At 43.3% G+C, this 23,251-nt stretch overlaps 3 protein-coding genes and 1 pseudogene across 3 annotated transcripts; 1 reads left to right on the top strand and 3 right to left on the bottom strand.

Moving 5' to 3' along the window:
* Positions 1-627: 627 nt before the first annotated feature.
* LOC139305873 (uncharacterized) lies at positions 628-1,783 on the bottom strand. The gene is made up of 5 exons (XM_070929826.1): positions 1,741-1,783; positions 1,293-1,637; positions 1,056-1,166; positions 915-949; positions 628-802 (listed from the first exon to the last, which is right to left on the bottom strand). The coding sequence occupies exons 1-5, from the start codon at positions 1,781-1,783 to the stop codon at positions 683-685; spliced, it is 654 nt and encodes a 217-aa protein (XP_070785927.1). The 3' UTR covers positions 628-682.
* A 1,733-nt stretch (positions 1,784-3,516) lies between these two features.
* LOC139306303 (uncharacterized) lies at positions 3,517-9,929 on the bottom strand (annotated as a pseudogene).
* A 2,698-nt stretch (positions 9,930-12,627) lies between these two features.
* Positions 12,628-14,116, top strand: LOC139306302 (immunoglobulin kappa light chain-like). Its single transcript, XM_070930243.1, has 3 exons — positions 12,628-12,658; positions 12,750-13,115; positions 13,785-14,116. Exons 1-3 carry the CDS (start codon positions 12,628-12,630, stop codon positions 14,114-14,116), a joined length of 729 nt encoding a protein of 242 aa, XP_070786344.1.
* A 2,096-nt stretch (positions 14,117-16,212) lies between these two features.
* Positions 16,213-22,268, bottom strand: LOC139306301 (uncharacterized). Its single transcript, XM_070930242.1, has 12 exons — positions 22,190-22,268; positions 21,427-22,083; positions 20,642-20,764; positions 20,515-20,552; positions 20,260-20,366; positions 19,861-19,867; positions 17,864-17,927; positions 17,420-17,761; positions 16,966-17,307; positions 16,671-16,811; positions 16,513-16,553; positions 16,213-16,353 (listed from the first exon to the last, which is right to left on the bottom strand). The coding sequence occupies exons 1-12, from the start codon at positions 22,266-22,268 to the stop codon at positions 16,213-16,215; spliced, it is 2,082 nt and encodes a 693-aa protein (XP_070786343.1).
* Between the last annotated feature and the right edge of the window lie 983 nt (positions 22,269-23,251).

Here is a 23,251-nt window from a genome sequence, read left to right as displayed (position 1 = left end):
TGGCTGTGTATCCTCTGCTTTGTCTAATACATTGTCTTCAGCGCATTATTTTCTATTTACACAGTATTCTTTTAGTACCACCTGAGGAGGACACCACATTGCATTTTCTATACACAGGTGATGAATAAACCATTTAATCTTTCAGAGCAAATATGGCTCAGGGAACTTGGGAAATGCATTCCCCCCCCCCCCCCGTTATCTGCCATTTTATAGACTAAATAATTATTCAGCTCATTGAAGATATAATCAGCAGAATAATCAGTCATGAAAATGATCATTTGTCGTAGCTAACAGTAAAATCAGCTCCGTGTTGCACCCTAGGAGTAACATGGTGTACACATGCTGCTGCGCCGCGTTGTTCTCGGCTGACGCTTACGCCGTGAAGGTGACACACTGGAGAGAATAGATCTTCGCTTTAGGCTGATACCGACACCAACTGAACAGCTGTTGTAGTGTCTGTATCTCGGCCATAGACACCCAGGCTGTTAACATTTCAGACAACATTTCAACAACTTTCATAATATTTCGCTCTCGGATTACGATCTAAGACAAACACAAGAAGTAAGAAAGAGTGGATTAACATTTGAGGCGGAGGCAGTACAATTTGCAAGAATACAGAATCTTTATTACAAAATTAGATTTTTTTTTTTTTCGAGCTGCTGTCCCAGATGTTTCCTGAGTCCTATCGGGTGGCAGCGTACACAGCATGTGGCTCCGGATGGTTCTCTGACGCAGTTCTTCTTCTGCTTTTTGCTTTTTGGAAACTCAGGGCTGCATAGTTCAGGTGGTCGGAGCCCAGGTTCTGCACATTAAAAAGATATTTACAGTCATCTCACTCGGCTGATTATGTAAGAAAAATAAAGCCGTTAAACTGAGACACGACTTGAACCAGAGAGCATACAACATTTGATTACCTCACTGTGTTGTGGATTCTGTCCCTGTTTGTGAGCTAAATGACAGAAACATCTGGTCAGTTAGTTGTTCAGAAATACTGCTGTTAATGCGTTTTGGCCAACAGGAAGCTCTGCATTTGCGACTTAAGGGCACATGAGTACCTGCATGAAGTTTTCTGATTTTGACAACCAGACCGACGACGACCAAAACGAGTAAAATAATCAGAGCACCCAGGATGACACCCGTCAGCTTTGTTAGTCCATCAAACGCTTCTACAAGAAAGATAATATTATTATTCTGCCTCTTGTGGGTCAGTGCTTATTTTGACAGTGACTGAAAGGGGCACATGTCTGTTTCTTTCTAAACAGAAGACACAAAACACGAAACAACAATCTTACCTTGAACCTTTAAATATGTCCCACTGACAATTACTGGGTTTCCATTGGACTTCGATCCACAGAAATACAGTCCAGAGTCAGATGAATCTACTCGGTTGATCTTGAGAAAGAGGGCAGTGGTGTTGGACGTCATGTTAAATTTGCCATTTTGAAATCCATCACAGTATGAAGCATCGCTGTCAGAGTTCAACATAGAGGAGATGCAGCTGACGTTGGGTCTGTCGTCCAGTCTGAACCAGAGCACGTGAGATATAAGCCTGCTAAAGTTGGAGCACAGCAGTGTGACCTCTTCACCAGGCTGAACCTCCACAGCGTGAAACTCAGAAACAGAGACGGAGATCCAGCCTGAAACAAACAACACGACAGGAGCCAAACAATGCACGGAAATCACTGAACTGAAGGAAAGCTGGCAATTGTTGCACCGAGAAGCAATCGGTGACGTACTTACTGAAGGCACAGAGTAAAGCTGTTATCAAGGTAAAGTTCATCATTGTGAGCACAGTGCGACTGCTCCACTCAAACGTCTGTGACTGAACTGTGTTCCAGTTGAGAGTGGTCACAACGTAAAGAGGCGGAGTGTTCTTTACTTTATCCGCCGGCTCAGACTGACAGCATGAAAGCTGAGCGCAAGATAACAGCTGCGAGGAGAACAGGCAACACTTTAGTTAATCTAAGTTTAGAAGTCCACAAGAGATCTATAATGTGTGTATGGGTCTGCACAGCATAAGGAAGTGTGAAGTAGTCACTGCATGCATTCGTTCAGAGTCCTGGAAATCATTTTTGAATGTAATAGAATCGTAATTTCCGCAGTTTTCCAAGGTGTCTGAAAACCTGCTCAATAGCAGTTGAAATCTTACCTGGCCAATGACAGTTGCTGGGTTTGTGTTCGCACGCCTTCAAATCAGCAGCTTCAAATGCATCTCACGGCTGGAGATGGACGGGATGTTCACCTGCTGTGACCTGCCGTTGTCTTAAACATGCGCAGCCTTCAGCAGAGTGAAGAGCTTTTTGACACGGCACTGCGCGAGTGTCACCTTGTGCACCTGCAACGGGCTTCTTTTCACAAGTAAGCAGCAACGTGAGTTTGTGCGAGTGTGGAGTCTGTTAAGTGTGACCCTGTGATGGGGGGGGGGGGGGGGGGGGGGGCAGTGACACAGTTTGAGGTACATTTGTCACAAACACGATGCTCAACAACCACATTTCTACAAATACAAAAGCTTTTTTCTTTTTTTTAATCTTCGGGGGACGTGAAGGCCTTTGCTGCGTGCGGTTGTGATGCAGAGAGCTGAAGGCCTGAGCTTCTCCTGGTTTGTGATCTTATTGATGGTACAGATATAGATACCTCACTGATGCAGACAGCGCTGTGTGTCGCCACAGAGGAAATGATGGGCAGCATCTTTAGAGACTCGCCATGCGCCGTTACACGCGCTTACTTCGACGTCACACTCCGGTTGCTATATTGATGTACTGTGTGTTTTGCAAAGGCTTTTCTACAAAGAAGAGGAAGAAAGAAAGGAGAAAGACAGCCAGTATTCACCGCTTTATTTCAGATTCTATTCTCACAGAGCTTTGATCAAACAGGCCTCATGATTTTCTCTTCAGCTGTGCTCAGACGAGAAAACATCTTGTGAGGTGAAAAACCTCTCGTTTATAGCAATAAACCTTTCAAGTCATAACGTGATCCTGATCCGTTTTTCTTCGTCTGGCGTGGCAGCTGCACGCTTCCGTAAGATTCTACCACAAAAACTCTTATTATTTTGACAGAACGATGGAGCTGGAGTCGAATGAGCTTCTTGCGTCTTATCTGCTGGCAGCATAGATAACGCGGGCTTCCACTTCTCTCTCTGACTGCCGCTTCCTGCCGCTCATTGTTGTTGGATACGAAGTCATCGCCGCGTCCTTCAGGTCATCAGAGTCCAGACTCCGCTGGAGTTGGTGAGCAGAAATAAAATTCACTGATAAATGACCCGAAGTGATTTCCAGCACCTTTTAAGCACCACACAACGTGAAAGGATGGAAATGTTCACCTCACTGCGTTGTGGATCCTGTTTGTCAGTACCAGCTGAAAGATGGAGACAATACATTTAACTGACAGTCATGTTTGGAGATCGTTGCAATTAATGCAAGTTGCCGAACACGACGTTTCGGGATATGTTCATCACATTGAAAGAACTTCATAAAACAAGTATAAAACAAGTATAAAACAAGTATAAGGCAGCTTCCATCAAGTACCTGTCTGAAGTTTGACGGCCATACCAGTGACAACTACGACGAGGAACACAGTCACAGCACCCAGGATGACAGTCAGGCTCGTTTGTCCAGGAGGATTTTCTACAGGATCTACAGTGTTATTAAATCAGGCTCTCTGTACTTTATCTCTGGTGGCTTTAGATTTGACAAGTAGGTAAATGGACAGACCAAGAAAAAGCCTTTGTTATTCCATCAAACACTTCTACAAGGGCAATCTTACTTTTACACTTTGCCTTTAGTGACCTTCAAACAGGGCACATGTCTGTTTCTTTCTAAACAGAAGACACGAAACACGAAACAACAATCTTACCTTGAACCTTTAGATATGTCCCACTGACAATTACTGGGTTTCCATTGGACTTCAATCCACAGAAATACAGTCCAGAGTCAGATGAATCTACTCGGTTGATCTTGAGAAAGAGGGCAGTGGTGTTGGACGCCATGTTAAATTTGCCATTTTGAAATCCATCACAGTATGAAGCATCGCTGTCAGAGTTCAACATAGAGGAGATGCAGCTGACGTTGGGTCTGTCGTCCAGTCTGAACCAGAGCACGTGAGTTATAAGCCTGCTAAAGTTGGAGCACAGCAGTGTGACCTCTTCACCAGGCTGAACTCCACAGCGTGAAACTCAGAAACAGAGACGGGAGATCCAGCCTGAAACAAACAACACGACAGGAGCCAAACAATGCACGGAAAATGATGTAATCAACAAGGGATTTCTAAGTTCCAGAGCTGTTTGGTTGCTGTAGCAATATTTGTATAGAAAGATTTATTAAGACATACTTACAGAGTAAAGCTGTTATCAAGGTGAGGTTCATTGTGATGCGTACAGCAGGACTGCAGCTCTGAAGTGTGCTCCACTGAGAGAGGTGTCAACGTAAAGAGGCGGAGTGTTCTTTAGTTTATTCGGTGTCACGGCCACAAGTGTCTCATGGACATTTACCACAGGCAAAAGGAGAAGCTGTGCTCAGCTTGTCGGCATATTAACGGCTTATGCTGAAATTAAGAATGAAATCAAAGTGAGCGGTCCCTCTCGGTAGAAATGTGCCCACGTGTGTTGAGTGAAAGCAATTTAGTCGTATGGGAGGGTTTTTTACTTTAGGAGACGAGGGCTGCAAATGTGAGATAAAAGCAAATCATAGTAAGAGTGATATTTTTGTTCGGTGCGTTTCCGATGAAGGCCAGTTACAGTTTTATTACCACAGTAGACTTAGTTACGGTTCCGTTTAAAAAACTAAAACAAAAACACAGCCAGGGTGTTAAGCTGGGTGGCTGCTGCATTGTTGTATTTTTCTTCCCCATGCCAGTACAGACGCACAGTCTCTTAAGTCCGCATTTAAACTATCTGCTGTCTGTATCGATGCACTCTAATTACGTCTCAGGGGTGAGAATTACAACTCACCACCAAGGAAGAAGATAGCACATTTTTATTTCTTTTTTTCTTTGACAAAGTGATTGTTTAGCTCGCCAGCGACCACCCACACAAAAGCACAACTGCAGATGAATATTATAAAGAATCGCTTGCACTTCATTGTTGCCTCTTGAGTCTATCTAGTAGCAGAATACACAACGTTCGGCTCCACTTCTCTCCTTCTTCCTTTTGGACAGAAAGCCACTGCTGCGTAGTTCAGGTCAGCGGAGTCCAGATTCTGTTAAAAAGGAGTATTTACGGTCACTTATCTTACCACGCTGAAATCTGGAGAGAAAAAAAAACGAAATAATGACTGGATGATGAACCGTAACACTTTGTTCACCTCACGCTGTCGGGGATTCTGTTCTTCACTGGCAGCTGAGTGACAGAGACAATCGTCTAATCAGGTGACAAAATCTGTATTCTTTCAACATATTCACACTTTGCAGAAGCGAAAAGGCCGTCAACCAAAAGCAAGATAGAAACTGTGGCGTTTAAAAAGGTACCCGTCTGAAGTTTCCTGACTTTAACAACAAGACCAACGATGACCATGACGAGGAAAACGGTCAGACCGCCCAGGATCACGCTCGTCAGCATTGTTATTCTGTCTGAGTCTGCTAAAAGAAAGACAATATGATTAGACTCTGTTTTCCCAAAAGGTAGCCATCCTGTTTTTATCTGAAGATGACTAGCAGTGAATCTGCACAAAAGAAATCTTTAAGAGAGTCTTACTTTCAGACTTTCTGTTGGCGTCATCGTGAGATTTATCGCTGCCTTTTAACAAAAGTAAGATACATTTATTTTAACTTCCAGTCTCCAGTTTAGACAATGGTTAAATAGTATGTCCTTTTAGGGAAATTATTACATTAGCAATCACAGTGAGTGACATGACAGAAGAACGGACACCACAGGATTTTATAATAATCTTACCTTCAACACTTAAATGTATCACACTTAAAAGTGTTTGTCCTTTGACGTAAAATCCACAGAGATACAGCCCTGAGTCAGATAAATCCACTGCCTTAATTGTGAGAAAGACAGTGGAGGTGTTGGATCTCATTTCAAATTTGCCTGCTTGAATCCCATCACAGTACAAAGCGTTGGTGCCGGCGCTGGTCATGGCGGAGACGCAGCTGGCCTTGGTTCCGTTGACCACCCTGAACCAGGTTGTCGTGGCTGGAGTCCTGGACATGTTGGAGCACAGCAGCGTGGCATTCTCACCACGCTGGACCTCCACGGTCTGAGACTCAGACGCTGAGACAGAGATCCAGCCTGAAACAAGCACGGGATGTACTTGTTCGTTGGAAGGTCAACAATACCTCTTAATAAATGTAATAACAAGACAGTTACTTACTGATGCTGCAGAGAATTAAAGCTGTTATTAAGGTACAGTTCCTCATAGCGCGTCTGACTGCAGCTCTGCAATGTCCGTTATTGAACTTCAGCTCCAGGAAGTGTGCTCTCATCTTAAGTGGTGGGATCTCTTTTCTCACTTATCGAGCTGTTCAAATTGACCTCCTGCATGCCTCCAAAGGCGAGAGGGTTGGCGCCAAAAGTGCGTTGCCGAGCAGGGTGGAGGAAAAAATGGACGGCGCGGGAGAAAGAGAACGAGGGGGGACGTTAAAAGGAGAAAATAGAAGGAGGAAAGTTTATTCGTATGCATGAAATAATATTGACCCGTACGCCCAAACAGCGCTCAAAAAATGATATAAAACCATAAGGAATACACCTCTGGCTGAATCCAAACTTGCATGGCGTTCCTTCCAGCCAACTGTCGATATAATTGATGAGTGAAGGGGGCCGTCTGTGTCTGACCCTTTCTGTAACTTTCCGAAAGCGAAGACCCTGCATTCACACCCTCCACATGCCATCATTGTTCAGCTGTGCGGAAGTGAGAAAGGGGCCAACTTCCCTCTCTAGCTTTGTTTTTGTTTTGTTTTTTCATTCTTGACACGACTATTTTTGTCACTTTCTTTCGTGTGAACCGCCGAGTGCAACGCCAGCTGTCTCGCAGGAGAGACTGTCTGGAAATGTGCTCCTTTATCCCCGTATTTAAACTTATCGCGTCTCCCCTTCTCTATGACGGCCGGCCTTTCACCCTGAGGTGACGACAACGAGGCATTCCTACATAGTCGTAAGAACAGATTGAGGACCCTGTCCCCTTTTTTATTGTGTTTGCACCTGCAAGAAGTGGGTAGTTGTTCGAACGCCGGCAGGCATCTTTTCAAAAAGATGTGTAGTGATCCCAGTGGAGTTACTGTCTCCCCAGACAGCAGTCACTTTGAGGAATTCCAAACTCCTTTTTGCTGAGACCTCTCACCTTCTCACCTCTCCATTAATACAGGTGCCACTGGGACACTTCCCAGACAAAGCACCAGGATTTTCCACCCCTGAGAAACACGTCTCGTCAAGATAAGGAAGTAAGACGCCAGAAGTGAAGACAACAAAGTTGGTCTTTTGATCAATTCAGCTGGAGATTAGTGATGAGAAGACCGGTTCTTTTAAGCAACCCGGTTCGTTTCTTTCACTTGCCACCAGCAAATCGACTCATGAATGACTCCTTTGGTTCTTTATTATATTTTTTTTATTTTATTTAACTCAATAGATGTTAATCGTGTGTTCTCGCCTTCCGTTTCTGTTTCATTGCCGCTGAGCAGTGGCTCACTCGTTCTTCGGCTCATGCTGGGTGGCTCACTGAGCGAGAGGTCAGTTGCCGAGTCCCTGCTCTCGCTCGTTCTTCGAGTGGATGCGTGCAGAGCGAACGAGTAAACTCAAAGAGACCCTCTGAGTCGGAAGGTAACCTGCTGTGTAATTTGAACATTGGTGAAGTAAAGTCCCTTTTCTTCGACCTGCCGCGCCTCAGTGTTTTGTACGCACATCTGTCCGTGACACATCAGCATATCATTTCCCACACGTTATGATATCACAGTAAAAATATTCACTTTTGACATTGACATGCTGCGTGGGTTTTCCAAAACTTCTGTGCAGCTCTAGATGCAGTTAATGCTCTCAGCCAGTATTTACTGCTCACTTATGTTTAGAAACCTTTGCTCTAACAGGCCTTATGGGTTTCACCTCGGCTGTGCTCAGACCACACTGTGCTGTCTCTTCCTGTCTCCCCTCCACGGCCTCAGACCTCCATCCAACTCTCACTATGAGAAAATCATCGGTGTCTTCACTGCCTCTTCCTACATCAAACACCAGCCATATGTTTTTTTTTTTGCTTAACAGACTGAGAGGGAGAGAGAGAGAGAGAGAGAGAGAGAGAGAGAGAGGAAATGCTGCTCTGCAGCACGAAGGCACTTGCAAATGAATCATCAACATCAAATCTTTATTGCAAAATGAAATGTTGCGGCAAGAGTGTGTATTGCTTTCACCAACGGGCCATACAAAAGCCCCCAAAGCACGTTAATATGATATAACGTCAGTTCCAGTTGCCTCCTGAGTCTGTCTGGGGGCAGCATAAATAACACTTGGCTCCAGCTCTCTTCTTTTTTGGTCACAGCTGCGTAGTTCAGGTGCTCAGAGCCCGCGTTCTGTGAAAGGGTATTTACAGTCTCAATGTGGTGACGTGACACGATATAGCCCGACAGATACTGGATATGAACTGAATAGAATAAATATAATTGTGGACAAAGACAAACTCCAAACGTAGAACTGAATTCTCTTTCTCTTGGGCCCGAAAAGCTGCAAAAGTGGTGATTTTCTGATTCTTTCAGAGTCAGCATTGAGTCAAAAATGGATTCACCTATTATCACTGTGGGTTTTCTTCTCCATTAGCTGTTGAGTGACTGAAACAATCCGTCTGATCTGGTGCTTATTCATACAAGCTGCTATTGATACATATTGATAAGCAGGGTTCTGTAGAAATGTATATTTTCCTGTCTATATTAGGTTCCTGAAATGAATAATAGGCCAATCGGGTGTTGACGCAGTTTGGCGACAGGATATTGACAAGAGGATGTGCAAAAGCAACATAAACAAAAGAGGGTACCTGCCTGAAGTTGCCTCATTTTGACAGCAAGGCCGATGACGACCTTAGCGAGCACAAGAGTCACTCCGCTCAGGATCGCGCTCATCGGGTTTGTCATTTCACCAGACTCCTCTGCGAGAAAGACGATTCTATTAGACGCTCTGCTTTTCCGCAGAGCGACGATCAAATGACATGTTTTGAGGGAACTACTTCATTCAGATCTGTCTAATATTAAGACAGATAAATGACCTTATTCCATCAGTTGACAAATTCTAATCCGCGTGACAAATCTTAATGAGAGGCAGGGAGAAGGTTTCAGCCCTGCCTTTACAGATGATGACGGCAAATTCTTCACGTTATTCATCTCGTTTGACATAAGAACTAAGATACATACTGTGTGCTTCTTTTGTGTTAGCAGCTAAATGGCACTCAATCTTACCTTGAATTTTTAAATATGTTGCACCGACAATTACTGAGTATCTGCTTATGTAAAATCCACAAAAATACAACCCGGAGTCAGACACATCCACGTGCTTGATTTTGAGGAAGACAGTGGAGGCGTTGGATGTCATTTCAAATTTGCCATTTTCAACTCCACTGCAGGAACGAAGCGGGCTCAATAGAATTGTACATGGAGGAAATACAGCGGGGCTGGGTCCTGTTGACCAGTGTGAACCAGAATATCTGAGTGGGAGAACTGGAAAAGTTGGAGCACAGCAGCGTGGCGTCTAAACCAGCCTGGACCTCCACAGTCTGGGACTCAGACGCTGAGACAGAGATCCAGCCTGAAACAAACAGCAGAGAGATTTAGCCCTCAGATGATAACGCAGCAAACAGAAAACAATGCCCCTAAACAACTGCAGCAGCAGCTAAATTCAGTTTTGCTCTTGGGTTATTAAACTAAACACAAGTCAACCACGGAGTACATTTTGAGAGCAAAAATCAATGCCAGTACTTACTGAGGCTGCAGAGAAGTAAAGCTGACCTCACAGTCAAGCTCATCGTGGCGCGTGCGATCGTCTCTCTGCAATGGAGCTTCAAATCACTGAGGTTTAAAGAGGAAGGTGGGTTTTTCTATCTTTACCTTGTCGATCACTGACCACACAATAACCTACCGTACCATGTGTCAGCACAAAGATCAGCGCAAGCAGCGATTTGACTACTTTGCCGCCAGTTATTTTAGTACGCATTGGTGCAAACGCAGGAGAGGGTAAGAATTGCATTCACATGACGCAGTGCAAGCCGAGGGGGTACGGTAGGTATCCTGGTTGACAATTAACAGCAATACTGTTGGTGTGGTCTGTAAAGAAGATGACGGCTTGAAAAGAGATGGATTGCAATAGAGACAATTATAAAATGAATAAAAGTCACTATATCCAGTCAAATAGAGCGAAATACAGTCAAATCTGGTCTCACATCAGGTGCTATTTAAGGTTTGACTTTAGAGGCCTCGTGACCTTCAGCTCAGTTGTACAACACGGCTTTGAAGAAGGTGGGAAATGGGCACTATAGTGTTCTGGAGGAGAAGAGGTGGACATGGGGCCTCCTGGCATCTGGTTTTTGTTTCAGTCGCACATCTCTTCCACTGGAGTAACCTTGTAATCCCTTCCGTCACTTCAGATCACAACGCGACAACATGTCCGGGACAAACAGCGTGAGAAACACACACACACACACACACACACTAGATTTAAATGAATGGTTTCCCGTAGCTCCATATTCGAAAGAAGGTGATGATTTTCATTTTTATGGATTGCTACACCTCTGTAGCTTCCATTATTTTGTGCATCAGTGTTGAAAGACATCGCTATGCACTTTAGAAAAAGCAGCATCACTCTTGGTCTTTGAAAACAGGAAGTCGTTTGATGTTTGTGGTCACGGCTGAAGTCTTCCTGTGGTGGAGACAACGTTTGTCACCACTGGGGGCTGCTTCACTCCTGTACTAATACAAATGCTGCTTTTACTCAAAAAGCAAGTAGGTCAGTTTTCACCGACTCGCTGTCTCTTCCTGTGAAGTGATGTGTCCCCCGCTCACTCCTCCCTCCCCCTGACAGACCATTTGACTCTTCCTGCCAAATTGTTTTTCTGGACTTCTTGAAGCTCAGTTTCAGTCACATAACGTACACGAACACTGGTTTGCACCAACGAGGCGTAACTTTTAGCTTGGGTTCTTTCAAAAAGACGAAAGCCAAGCATTGCTTCTTGGTTCAAATTAAACACTGGAAGAGGAAGAAAGATTAATGATTGAGACCGAAGTTGAATATTAGTTTATACCAACATTAAGGATGCAGTTCTCCATTAGCAGCTACATGACTAAAGGTAAATCCGATTGGTATCGCCGTCCAAACACTTTGCTTCATACAAGAGGATGTGCAACAAATTACACGTCAGCTGTGCCTTTTTCACAGCCATCGTGAAGAAGAGAATCGGACCGCCAAGGATCACGGTCATGAGGTTTCTCAATCCATCAGGCTCTTCTACAGGAAAGATTATTAACTTAGACTGGCCGTTCCTTAATAGTGGCTGCACGCATTGTTAATATTCCAGATGAAATTATTGTTGATTGTGGAAACTCGCTTAATCAACAAAACCTTGAGAAAAGTAAATACGAAACTTACTTTTAGTCTCGAAATTCGACTTCATCATCCAATTCAACATGGACTTAAAGAAAAGATTAGGACAAAATGATTTGTCGTTCTGCTGTTTTCACACTACTGTGACAATGATGAAGAAAAAGACAAAACCAAGACATGACCACGATCTTACCATGAAGACTTATCTGAATGCCATCAGATAAATCCCCTCGCTTGATTTTAAGGAAAACCACGGAGACGTTAGAGCTCATTTCAAATTTCCCTCTTTGAAATCCATCACAGAATGAAGCTTCCTTGTCAGGCCCGTACATAGAGGAGATACAGCTGGGCTCGGTTCTGTGGATCACCCCGAACCACTCTGTCCGAGGTTGGAGAGTCTGATGCGGCAGCTAAATCTCAGAGGAGCCCAGAGGAGCCATTGCTTGTACACTGCCTTTCTCCCTCTTCTTGTGTAATCAGTCCATCCTCCAAGATGATATATTATTATACTGATATATATCTCCCTCTCTAATCGACTGAATCGCTGTACTATGAAGGTACTGTATAACCAAAAGGGCAGGTGTTTCAACTTGTCCCCTATAGGAGGCACTACAGATCTCTGTCCACCAAAATGTCCTCCTCTAAAGCCCACTGTTTCTTTCCCGCTGCAGTAAGTACTCTGAGCTCCACTTCTTAAATCCAGACCTCTGCATTATGCAGTGTGCTGCTTGAGTATTCGAAATGTCCTTCCTGTCTGTTGAAAGATGTCTAAAAAACATGTCTGGAGGGGTGTCCAGTAATAAAAAAAAAAATTGTTTTATGTCTCAAAATATTCATACGAAATAAATAAATGAAAGGATGGAAGCCTCATAGACACTCTATAAAGCCCTCTTACTTTAAAGACTAATCAAAACTATTTTTTTTTTTTTTTACACAAAGGACACCACTCTCCCAACAGGAAGTCTTCAGCAGATGCATTTCGTGGCGGGCTCACAGTGAAATACAGTGAGAGCAAGGCGGATGTTTAAAGAGCCACACAGTTTGACCCTCTTAGCAACCAATCAAACGTAACCCCATTTTTAAGCTGCCGCCTGCTCTGTCACCCTGCTCAGTCCTCCTCTGAGACGATGCACCTGTACATGGCCCTCTGTGGAGTCCGTAAGTCTGAGATATCATATAAGACATTCAGTGTATGACTTTAATTGAGAAATGTGATGTGTCTCTTTTACATTATATCTTTTTGGCCTAGTTCACCTGTCGGCGGTGAGTCAGTCGGCAGCAGTCAGGCAGGACACTGGGGCGGTGTCCGCCAGCGTTGGGGACAATGTGACTTTACGCTGCTTCTATGAGAGCCAAGTGGCGATGCACTTCTCCTGGTACCGACATACCTTAGGGAGCGGGCCTGAGCTCCTGTCCAGTATTTACAAATTTGATAAACCATCCAAAGTCTACCCCTGGATGGAGAAGAACCCTCGTTTCTCTGTGCAAAGACAGGAAGGGATGAATCATCTACACATCTCTGACGTCCGCTTCTCTGATTCTGCCTCATATTTCTGTGGAAGCTCACACTCCAACATAATGGAACTCGGAGAGGGGGTCTTTCTAAGCGTCAAAGGTATTGTGCTTTTAGTTTTCATCAGGCTTTGGCTGGAGATCGTCGAGATTTGTAAACCAAACAATCCTCTTTTCTTTTCTTTTTTTTTGTATTGTGGTCTTTTGCTAAGAGTGTTAGATCAAAATTTCAGTGTTTAAACAAGTAAACATACACCACATATTATATAACACTTTAGTTTAAGGCTACTGGTCTGTGGCGTTGTTGTAATCCAGCCTGTGGGAGTAGAGGTGGGTTGTATTGGAGGGGGTAGGGTGGTATTGTGAAGTGAGTAGGGGGGGAGAGGGAGGTAATCAATAGCAGTCCAATATTAATAATGAGGTAAAATAAAAGAAATAAACGTAGTAACAACTGTAATAATGATAATGATGATACTAACTAAAATATACCTCCACCGTCATCACCAACAACAATAATAACTAACAACAGTCATAACAGTGACGATGATGAATAGGCATATGAACTTTCCAAGAAACACCTGTCAATTTGAAATATATTGGAAAATAACTGGACTGAGAAAAAAAATTCCCATATTACTCATATTAAATATCTATAAATTCTTAGGTTTAATAAAAAAGAAAAATGAAAGGCCCTGAATATATATATATGTATCTAAAACTCAAATACAAGAAAAGCGACAACAAAAAAAATGTTTCCCCCTGTGGATTGTAGGGGCCGACCTCAACTGGATAGTCCAGGGGCCAGCATCTGAGACCATCCAGCCAGGAGGCTCTGTGACTTTCAGCTGCACAGTGCACGCCGGGACCTGCAATGGAGAACACCATTTGCGGAGGCCGAACCTGAGCTCCTCTGATGCTGGGACCTACTGCTGTGCCGTGGCCTCCTGTGGGCAGGTACTGCTCGGTAACGGAACCCAGCTGCTCATCGAAGACGATGTCGAAGACCAGATGAGGGTCTTAGTCTGGCTCTCCATAATTAGAACTGGGACTCTCTTGCTCTTCATAACTGCTTTCCTCTTGTTTTACGTCACTAAGAGCCGGTGAAGTCTATGATGCAGAGTTTGGCTCTCACTTGGCTCGGAATCTCTCTTACAGTTAAATTATATGTTATCACAGATCACACAAAAGTTACACCTAGTTAGATACTTTTGTTGTATTACATTTTTTCTTCATAAAAGCAACTTTAACCAAGCTATTGTTTGTCTCCTCACAGTGTCATTATTTAGTGGTGGATGAATAATTAGGTGGAGATATAGTTAAAGCATGCAATGAATGTGTCAACAACAAAACTGGCAAAGCAGTGAGAATACCTTGAATATATTGTCTCATCGATGTACAAACTTTCTTTTTTTCTGACTCACAACGCCACGTAACGCCTGTGATTTTTGGCTCACAAGCCGCGTTGAGCGGAACATCGAGGAACTTCTTCTTCTAAACACACAGTTTGATCACAAAGAAATAGCTACGCTGTGATCCGCTGAAAGCCGTGCAACAAAACGGCCACAGGATGAGACCACTCTGCTGGAAACCAAACACAAAGAGAGCGCAGGGTCTCCCAAAGGCACCCAAAGTTCTCTTCTTTTACTGCCGACCACAAGACTGCTAGAGAAAGGCCGCGAGGCTGAAACGTGTCTGAGAGGCCTGTTTTCTGTGATGAAGCTGAAATGTCAACGCAAAAACCGACCCAAGCCCGCAGAAACACTTGATTGTTGCACCGCACAAGCAGCTTTTTCATGATGACAAAGGTGATTTATGTGTTTTCCATCTGGAGTGGACGCAGCCGCAAATCTTGCTGGTCTGGGTGCAGAAAAGGGGACGTTTTCACAACACACAACAAATGCTCATCACCTGCTCTCTGTGGCTTGTGTCATTAATGAAGTAGTGATAACACAGTAACTCAATATGCTGCAGCACTTGTGGGGACACAGAAGAAGTGTTGTCTGTATTTTTATTTAATGTTCCACTTCAGTGCCATTGGCATTTACAGAAGCTTTAAATATGTATTCTATTGTTCACATTACAACAATGTCTTGATGTATCTGTCAATAATAATGGATAATAACTAATCAATAAATAATCATGCTTAAACAAAGAAATATGAAAGGAGACGTTGCTTTCATTAAATAAAATATGAACTCATGGTCCTCTTGCTTGCTTTTTCCGGGGGCTTACAGCCGCATCTCATGGTCTTCCTTTGTGGATGCAGTTTGCTCAGTTGTTATTTATCTACTTACCATTGCTATGCAGATTAAAGATAAAGAAAGAGAGGGGGCTTTCAGGTTTTGCATTATCAGTGGGTGTCAGAGAGTAGTATTCTTCTCCGGACATGCAGATTCACAAGTGAGAATATACAGTAACCCAAATCATGTCAGCACAATCTCAAATATCAAATTATTGTTGCTAGAAAAACCGAAAGCCACCACATTTACTTTGTGTGCCTGTATGCAGGTTTATGTGGAATTACAATCATTCACATAGTCATCATATTTACAACATGAAAATATGGTAGAGCACAATAAAAGAACTAAAAATGAAGGTTGCAGTCTTTAGTTTTATTGATGAATAAAAAAGACAATATTCTAAATACTGAATATTAATTGAGTTCAGTTTGGCTAAGAGCAATACCATTATTGTAAAACGCAATTGTACACTTTTATCATTTAGCTGTCTTACGTTGCACTCTGCATTGACTTTGATACATCAAACGGGTTAAAAAAATAAAGGTGAATGCAGCAATTAAAACATTAAACTGAATTTAAAAACGCAGAGGTGAGTCACCAGCTTTATGCAGGCATTTGAATTTTGTAAATGATTTCGACTTATGACAAAGTCGCAATGTGTAAATCGACCATACACAAAGGGAGGAATTATTTACAAAAGACTTCAAAACTCAAAAATACAAAATAATCTCTTCCCAAGCTCCTTTTTATTCAACAAATCATTGTTGAAAACATAATATCTCACCACATTGCCAGAAGCCTCCATATCCTTTTCAGTTGGAAAATTGGAAGCGAATAGCAGTAATAGCAAAGTGATCGCTGCCGCTCGTAGGAAAGGCCTGACGTTCCCTGCAGCTTCTTACTGTACATGCCAGATCACAACGGTAGAAGTCCAGTTGTTATTCTTCCTGGTATCTTTGCTTACAAGTCTGTCAGTCCTGTTGGCAGATGCCTGACATCAGAATAAACCACCGTGTCTCGACTGTATTTCCCTGCAGCTGGTCTGCAGGAGGAGCCTCTGGGAGCTGAACACACTGCTGCATAGAGGACCGCATCTCCGGTCTGAAAGACGAGAAAATGGAAATATTTTGTACCTGAGACCTGCTTATTTAGTTAACATAGAGAAAGACTGTATATGAAACTACATGAGAACGTTTAAAGGTATGAAACTGAAATTGTAATCCAAAAAAAAAAAACCCCACAGGTGAACAGGTGAATTACCTGACTGCCTTCAAGAGATCCAGCTATGGATCTGGATGCTGCTGAAAACAAAGATAATGCTATGTTAATGCTCGAAACAGCAGGATATCATTTTAATTGAATCATTTAATTTGAATTCAGATATACAGATATTCAATATAGCACACAGTGTTACTTACCTGGGGGATCTTCCTTGTGGTTCTTGCAAAGTGCCCATACAAGTACAAGCGTCACCATCCCAAGAACGGCGTTTGACAGCATCAGCGCAATAACAGTCGGACTCAGTTGGAGATCAACCGATTTGGTGAAGGCAATGTCTCCTTTAAACACACGACAATGAACGAATAGCATTTCAACAAGCCTTTTTCACGCTCTATGTAAACGGCCGCACACATTCATACAAATTTACGCAACAATTACATGTGAATAAAATCGACACAGCAGATTTCCTTGGCCTGAAATGGGCTGTCTTACTGTGAATATTAATCCTGGTCCCATTTCCAAACAGTATCTGTCCACATGGAGTCACAACGCAGCAGTAGGTTCCAGCATCATCAGAGCTCAGGTTCCTCATGAGAAGGTTGTACACGCAGGTAGCTTCTCCGCTCCCTGTCCTCCGGCAGCTGTCGCTCTTCTTTTCAGAGGAGTGAATCAGCTCTGGAGCAGAATGATCCGAGTTTTTCAGCCACATGACACCGATGTGTTCTGCTGCACAGTGGCCGGTGTGGACAGAACAGCTGAGAGTCACAGAGTCTCCCGGCTGGACCGTTTTAGACTCCGGCCGCTGGGCGACAGAGTCGCTGATCATCTTTGCACCTTGGGAAACAAATGAAAGAGCTATGATCATTGGCATTGTGTTCACATTCAGCAGAAATTATCCAGACATCAGTAAGAAAGCTTGAATGATTAACTACAGAGAATGAAATACCTTTTATCGTCAAAAAGGTTCCTTGTCCAAACTGAATGTCGTTTAACTGCATCACTCCACAGTAGTATGTGCCAATGTCTTCCCACATTGTTGCAGATATGGTCAGATCATTGCCGAAGTTGTCCGATTTCACTGAATAACGGTGAGATTGCTCTTCAAATGTTGTCAGATTATATAAAGCATCCGTTGAGGCCACCAGCCGCAGCCTCCTCCCAGTGTTTAGTTTGTACCATACTCTAGTCCTTACAGCGCTATGAATGCGACACGCAAGAGTAACCGCGTGTCCTGGCTCCACTGCTTGGAAAGCAGCAGCCTGAGAGACGTCACTCAACCGTGCTTCGCCTGAAAGAAAACAGAAAAACAAGGAGCCTAAATAATCCAGTCGCCTTGATGTGTGTAAATCCACATTAAAAAGATCCCACAAGTGGATTCTTCACTACTCACACACAGACCAGAGCAGGGGAACACTCAGGAGCCACACCATCATCTTCTCAGCTTGTATCCCCCTCTACCCAGCAGTTCTGACTGGCTAAAGCGACAGTGACAGCAGTCTTAAAGGATACACCGAGCCAGATCTGTCAGGTATCTGATTGGTTCATTTTATTCATCCAGCCTCACCGGATTGGCTGCTTAGTAAATCAAATCATTTTGGCCACAAGGATTCTCAGTCAGCTTAAGCAAAGTCCAAACAAAAGACATAGTTCCATAGAATGAAGGCAGGTGACTAACCATACAGAAAAGGAATCTAGTCTCTAAGATGTGGTGTCTTTGTTTCCTTGGGTGTCGGTGTCTTTAAGTAACTTTTTTTTTTTTTTTTTACACTTTTTTTTCTTTTTTTACAACTTACTTAGTGTTGCTTGCTGTGTTCGTGTGGTCCTGGCAGTTCGCGTCAAGATGACCAAGCGGTTCTCAGCAGCACTGGCAATTAAATCATCGATGGTTAAAAAAATGTAAACTGGCAGCTTCTGCCGACCTCTTCCCTGCATTCAACACTAGATGCTGCAGAAACTCTGCTGCATCCCCTTTGTCTGAGTACCACACCCTCCGATTCCTTCTTGTTTCAGTTCAAATGCTGCAGAAGGTGACATGGCTGTTAACAGGAAGGAGTCAGGTTTAGCGAGTAACCACATCCTTTTACATTTTTGTTCATAGTCTCTTGTATAGGCTACTTGAAAGGTCTGTTTCTGTTAGAGGTCTGCACAGATCCAAATAGATCTGCGTAATATAATCTCTGGATAATCACGCCCAAATCAAAATACAGTCGATTTGAACACACACTGATAAAGAGAGAACACAAACACCGGCAGCAGCACGAGGAGCTATCAAGTAACAAGCAGCTGCAGTTCAAAAGAGAAGCAATGTGCTAATAAGGTCTTAAGAATGAATGCATAGTCATAGAAACTAATTCTGAAAATAGTTCGTTTTATGTTTCTGATTATCTAAAATATTTTCTCCTGTTGTGGTTATGATGTACCAAGTTGTCGGTCTAAAACCTGGATCCTTTCTGGTATTAAACATATTGACACACAGACCTATGACCCGTGGAAGACCCGGATCCATATAGACCGTGTATAATTTGTCGCGGGTCGGCTCACAGTTCTTCAAAACCGAGTGGCCCGTGAAGACCCCTAGCAATAACATCTAGATGGGGGAGACAGACTCTTAACTACCAGATGCATGAACCACAGACAGACCTCAACCTACAGTAAGCCAAAACTCCGACCAGTTAACTTGCAAATTAATTATGGGCCCTATATGGTACCCTCTTAGAAGTTGAGTCTAACATTGATTTCAGTTGGGGACCTTTATTGCATGTCACATCCTTCTCTGCAGGCAGCAGTGGCTGAGATAGTGTTGAAGATCAGGACTTTTTAACTTCAACAATAGCTTGACTGAAAGCAACATGTCAGTAGCATAGCAGCAGAAGCTTCAGTCCTCCTTCAGTGTTTCTGCACAAGATGCGTTCAGGCATAGCGTTGAGTGTGGTTCTTGACTCGACTGTGGGTCGAGGTTGGTTGGGTTGCAGTTATGAGCGTGAAGCATGAGCCGAAATGCGGCCCGTCACGCGGCCTGCGTAAGACGACTGACAAACACGGCTGAAACGCCTCCTGAGAAGACAAGAAGTCCCTAGTACAGTGTATATCAACCTCCTACGCTTCCCACAATGCACCTGAATATCTTTTCAATAGACCGTCTGGGCCTGGTGAACGCCCACTTCTCCAAACACCAAAGTAGTCTTCAAACCCCAAGTCAAGAAAACCTAGATGACATCAGAGTTCCCCTTTAAACGAAATGTTCAATGCAGTACTTTAACTAACATTGTAGCATCTCTGCTTCTACCGTGAAATGATCTAAAATGCTGTTACTGCTTACTTACTTAGATGTGGAAAGGATCTATAGCTCAGATTCAGAGAAGAACAGAAACCCACTGAAGTACAGACATCCTGCCTGAAACCGCAGAGACATAGACAAAGACACAACAGGGTCTGAGATCTCCTCTAAAGCTTCTTGCGTCTCTGGGTTTGTGGCAGCGTGTGAAATGAACAACAATCAAGCTGGGTCGCTTAGAATGGTGGAAACTCTCGGAGTAGCTAACCCCACAAACACCGCAGAGGTGTGAGTGCAGGTCTTAAAGATCTGACAACAAATGGTGCAATGACAGTGGAAAGTCGCTTGAAAGAAACCCTCTGAGAGAAGACAGGTGTTTTTTTCAGTGGAGGAGCTCAGTTTATTGCAGGGCAAGCCTTTACACCTATTGAATTTGGTGAAATCGTATTATGTGTTCGTGTTTCAATGTCTCGTCACACAGACGCAAAGTGCAGAAACATGTCCAGCTCTACTGCCTCACACTGGAGTACACGCATTCGCTCTTGGTGTTGTCGCCCTGTCTTCTTGTTCGGTTGGCCTTGAGATCCCTTACAGCAGCGTAATGAAGGTTCTCTTCGTCCTGACATGACAACAACAACAAAATATAGAAGAATCGCTATTATAAAAGATACAGTAAAAGAGAGACGCGTATGGAACCTGGCAGGTGTCGTGGAGAAAGTTGTCAAGTAAAGAAAAAAACAGATATTTTTCACAATAATGATACTTACCACTGTAGCTGGAGTTGAAGTTGCTGTTACAGTAGACTCTGGTTGTGACACACAAAATGAAAGTCCCTTTTATTCAAATGCAATATGCCCTCAATAGTTGTCGTCAGCTTCAAAGAGCAGCAGCTACCTGTACATTGGCAGTTTCCTTTGCTCATCTTGCACACCGTGAAAGCCAGTAAAACAACCAGGACGGTGGTGAATGCCAAAGCTGCACCGAAGAAATACACCAAGACAAAAGAGTCCACCTCATCTGTAGAGCCAGACAACAGGAGACGTTACAGAGCTGTAGAACAAAGTCTATCTTGAAAGCAATACTGACAAGTCTATTTGTACATTGAAACAGTTATTGTCGCTTTTGCTCCTATTGGCCACAAAGAGGTTCTTCCCGAAAGCGACTTCAATTAAGTAATAGGGGACAAAATCCACTGTCCTCATCCTGTGTAAAGTTTAACTGAAGTGAGCATCTTCCAAATGCAATACTCAGATGCCGTATGCCAAGTGAAAGATTTATTGGTCAACTGTTCACGGCCAGTAAAGAATCCGTCTTAACATGACTGTGGGATAAAATACGGGACAAAATATCTCCAATATTAGTCTTCGTAGCACAAAATCCCCATGGAAATTGTTTCCTGCCGCAAAGAGATGCTTGGTGGAGGACTGTAGGTCCTCTTGATCTGGCTAACTCAGAATCCTGATGCCTCATAAAGCTTTGGCTAAAGGCTGGAATACATATTTGCATGAAACAAGGACTGTACAGTAGATGTTCTACCTGCCACCGTGGAGTCAAGCCAGGAAGGAAATTGCTTCACGGCCACTACAGGCATAAGTTATGATTACAACGACCTGTAATTCCTATTGACATATGAGTATTGTATTACCAAATGAGACAACCTCTGCTAGGAAGTTACTTACCCTCAAAGTCCAGCTTGGTCCCGTCTCCAAACAGTATGTGTCCACACGAGGCAACAGCACAGTAGGAGGTCCCAGCATGAGAAACATTCAGCCTCTTCATTGGCAAGTTGTAGACACAGGTGTCATTCCTGCCTCCATGGGTGTAAATGAGTCCTGGATGAGATTCTCCAGACTTTTTGAACCAGTACACGCTGTGTTCTCCATCACAGCTCCCAGTGTGTACTGTACAGTCCAGAGTCACAGAGCCTCCTGGCCGGATGGTCTCAGAGGCTGACTGATGGACCAAAGCTTGGATGTTCAAACCGGAGCCCTTGACACTGACAGTTGTGCCCTCGCAAAATTCAAAGTCTAAATTGCTCCCTACGCAGTAGTAAGTAGCTGAGTCTGAACTTTGCAAATCTGAAATCTTCAAGTGATTTTTACGGTTTTCAGTATCCAGCGAGAAACGTGGATTGTCTTCAAATTCATCATGAAAGATGCCGTTATCATTATGTCTATAGAAAGTAGACAGCAGCTTTGGTTTCTGTCCCACAGGTTGCTTATACCAGTAAAACATCACGGCTACATCATCTTCACAGAAGCATGGCATGGTCACATTTTCCCCAACATTGACTGATTCAAAATGTAATGCTGACTGTTTCAAAGTTGTCACATGAACTGAGGAGAAAGTGAAGAGACAAAGCAAATACACAAGTAATTGAATGCTAGTTAATGCTTCTGTATTACAGAATACTTGGAAAGGTTGCAGTTTAAAGTAAACAACAGGCGTTAACAAAACACAACTTACCCATATTCACCACGAACAGACATGATAAATACAAAGCAACGCTTGGAGGTGACATCGTGCTTCAGATGCTGCGATGATTGACTTGAATCTCAATACGCTCTCCACTCTTCACAGAGACGACTGTGTTTGATCAGCCAATCAGATTGAATCTGTTTTGGAAACAGCCAGCACTTACCAGTGCCCCCTACCTTGGCAATGCTGGTCTTTGAGAAGAGCTTCATCCACAACTATAATAACAACAACACGAAGAAAAATCACTGAATTAGAAATTGGCATCTTTACATAAAGGTGCTTCCTTGGTCGCAGAGACCACGCTGATTGGTTGACAGCTGACATTTAAGACACTTGTGTCTTTTTTCTATGCGTGAACTCCTGCAGGCGCCGGTTTCTATCCTAGCTAAAAAACACTACAATAAGTAAGAGTTGTTACATACTTTGTAAATAGGCAATTGAAACAATTAGTGTAAGATCATAGTGATTCACTCTGAGGAGAGCACCAGTTAACATAAGATGATACTCTGCTCTCACATTACAGTGTTAACCATTGAGTCCTTTCCTGGTGAAGGCTTGTGTTTCCCATTAATGTGCACAGCATGTTATCCGTGTTTAAGATATGACCCTCATTTCACATGGCTGCCTTTTTAAAATGACTTGTCTTTGCTCTTGGCTTCTGTCTGAGCTGCTAGACGCTGTGGCCTGGAGGCCACAGGCCAGTCTTCCTGTGCTCAAGCAAGGACGTAAGTTTCCACCAGCGGAAACCTGCTCACAGTAGTAAACACCTTATTCACCACAGGAGTCAAAACAAAGATCAAATGAGAGCTGGCTAGTTTATTGCACCCAGGTTGCTTACATTTCTGGTTTGAAGAAGGTATTAATAGAACCGAGGGGATTTTTGAGCATGCTCTGTCTATGTCTTCATCCAAAAAATCTAAATTACAGCATTTTCTTTTGGCACTCGCATAGTTTACTTTACAGACTGCATATTTGACACCAAAGCTTATTTTTTATTTCATTTTAAGCACTGTAGTTTGCTGTTGA

This window comes from Enoplosus armatus, chromosome 23 (assembly GCF_043641665.1).
Source record: "Enoplosus armatus isolate fEnoArm2 chromosome 23, fEnoArm2.hap1, whole genome shotgun sequence".
NCBI classification, from domain to species: Eukaryota; Metazoa; Chordata; class Actinopteri; order Centrarchiformes; family Enoplosidae; genus Enoplosus; species Enoplosus armatus.
Note: the sequence above shows the minus strand (reverse complement) of the source record. Positions and strands in the feature narration are given on the sequence as shown.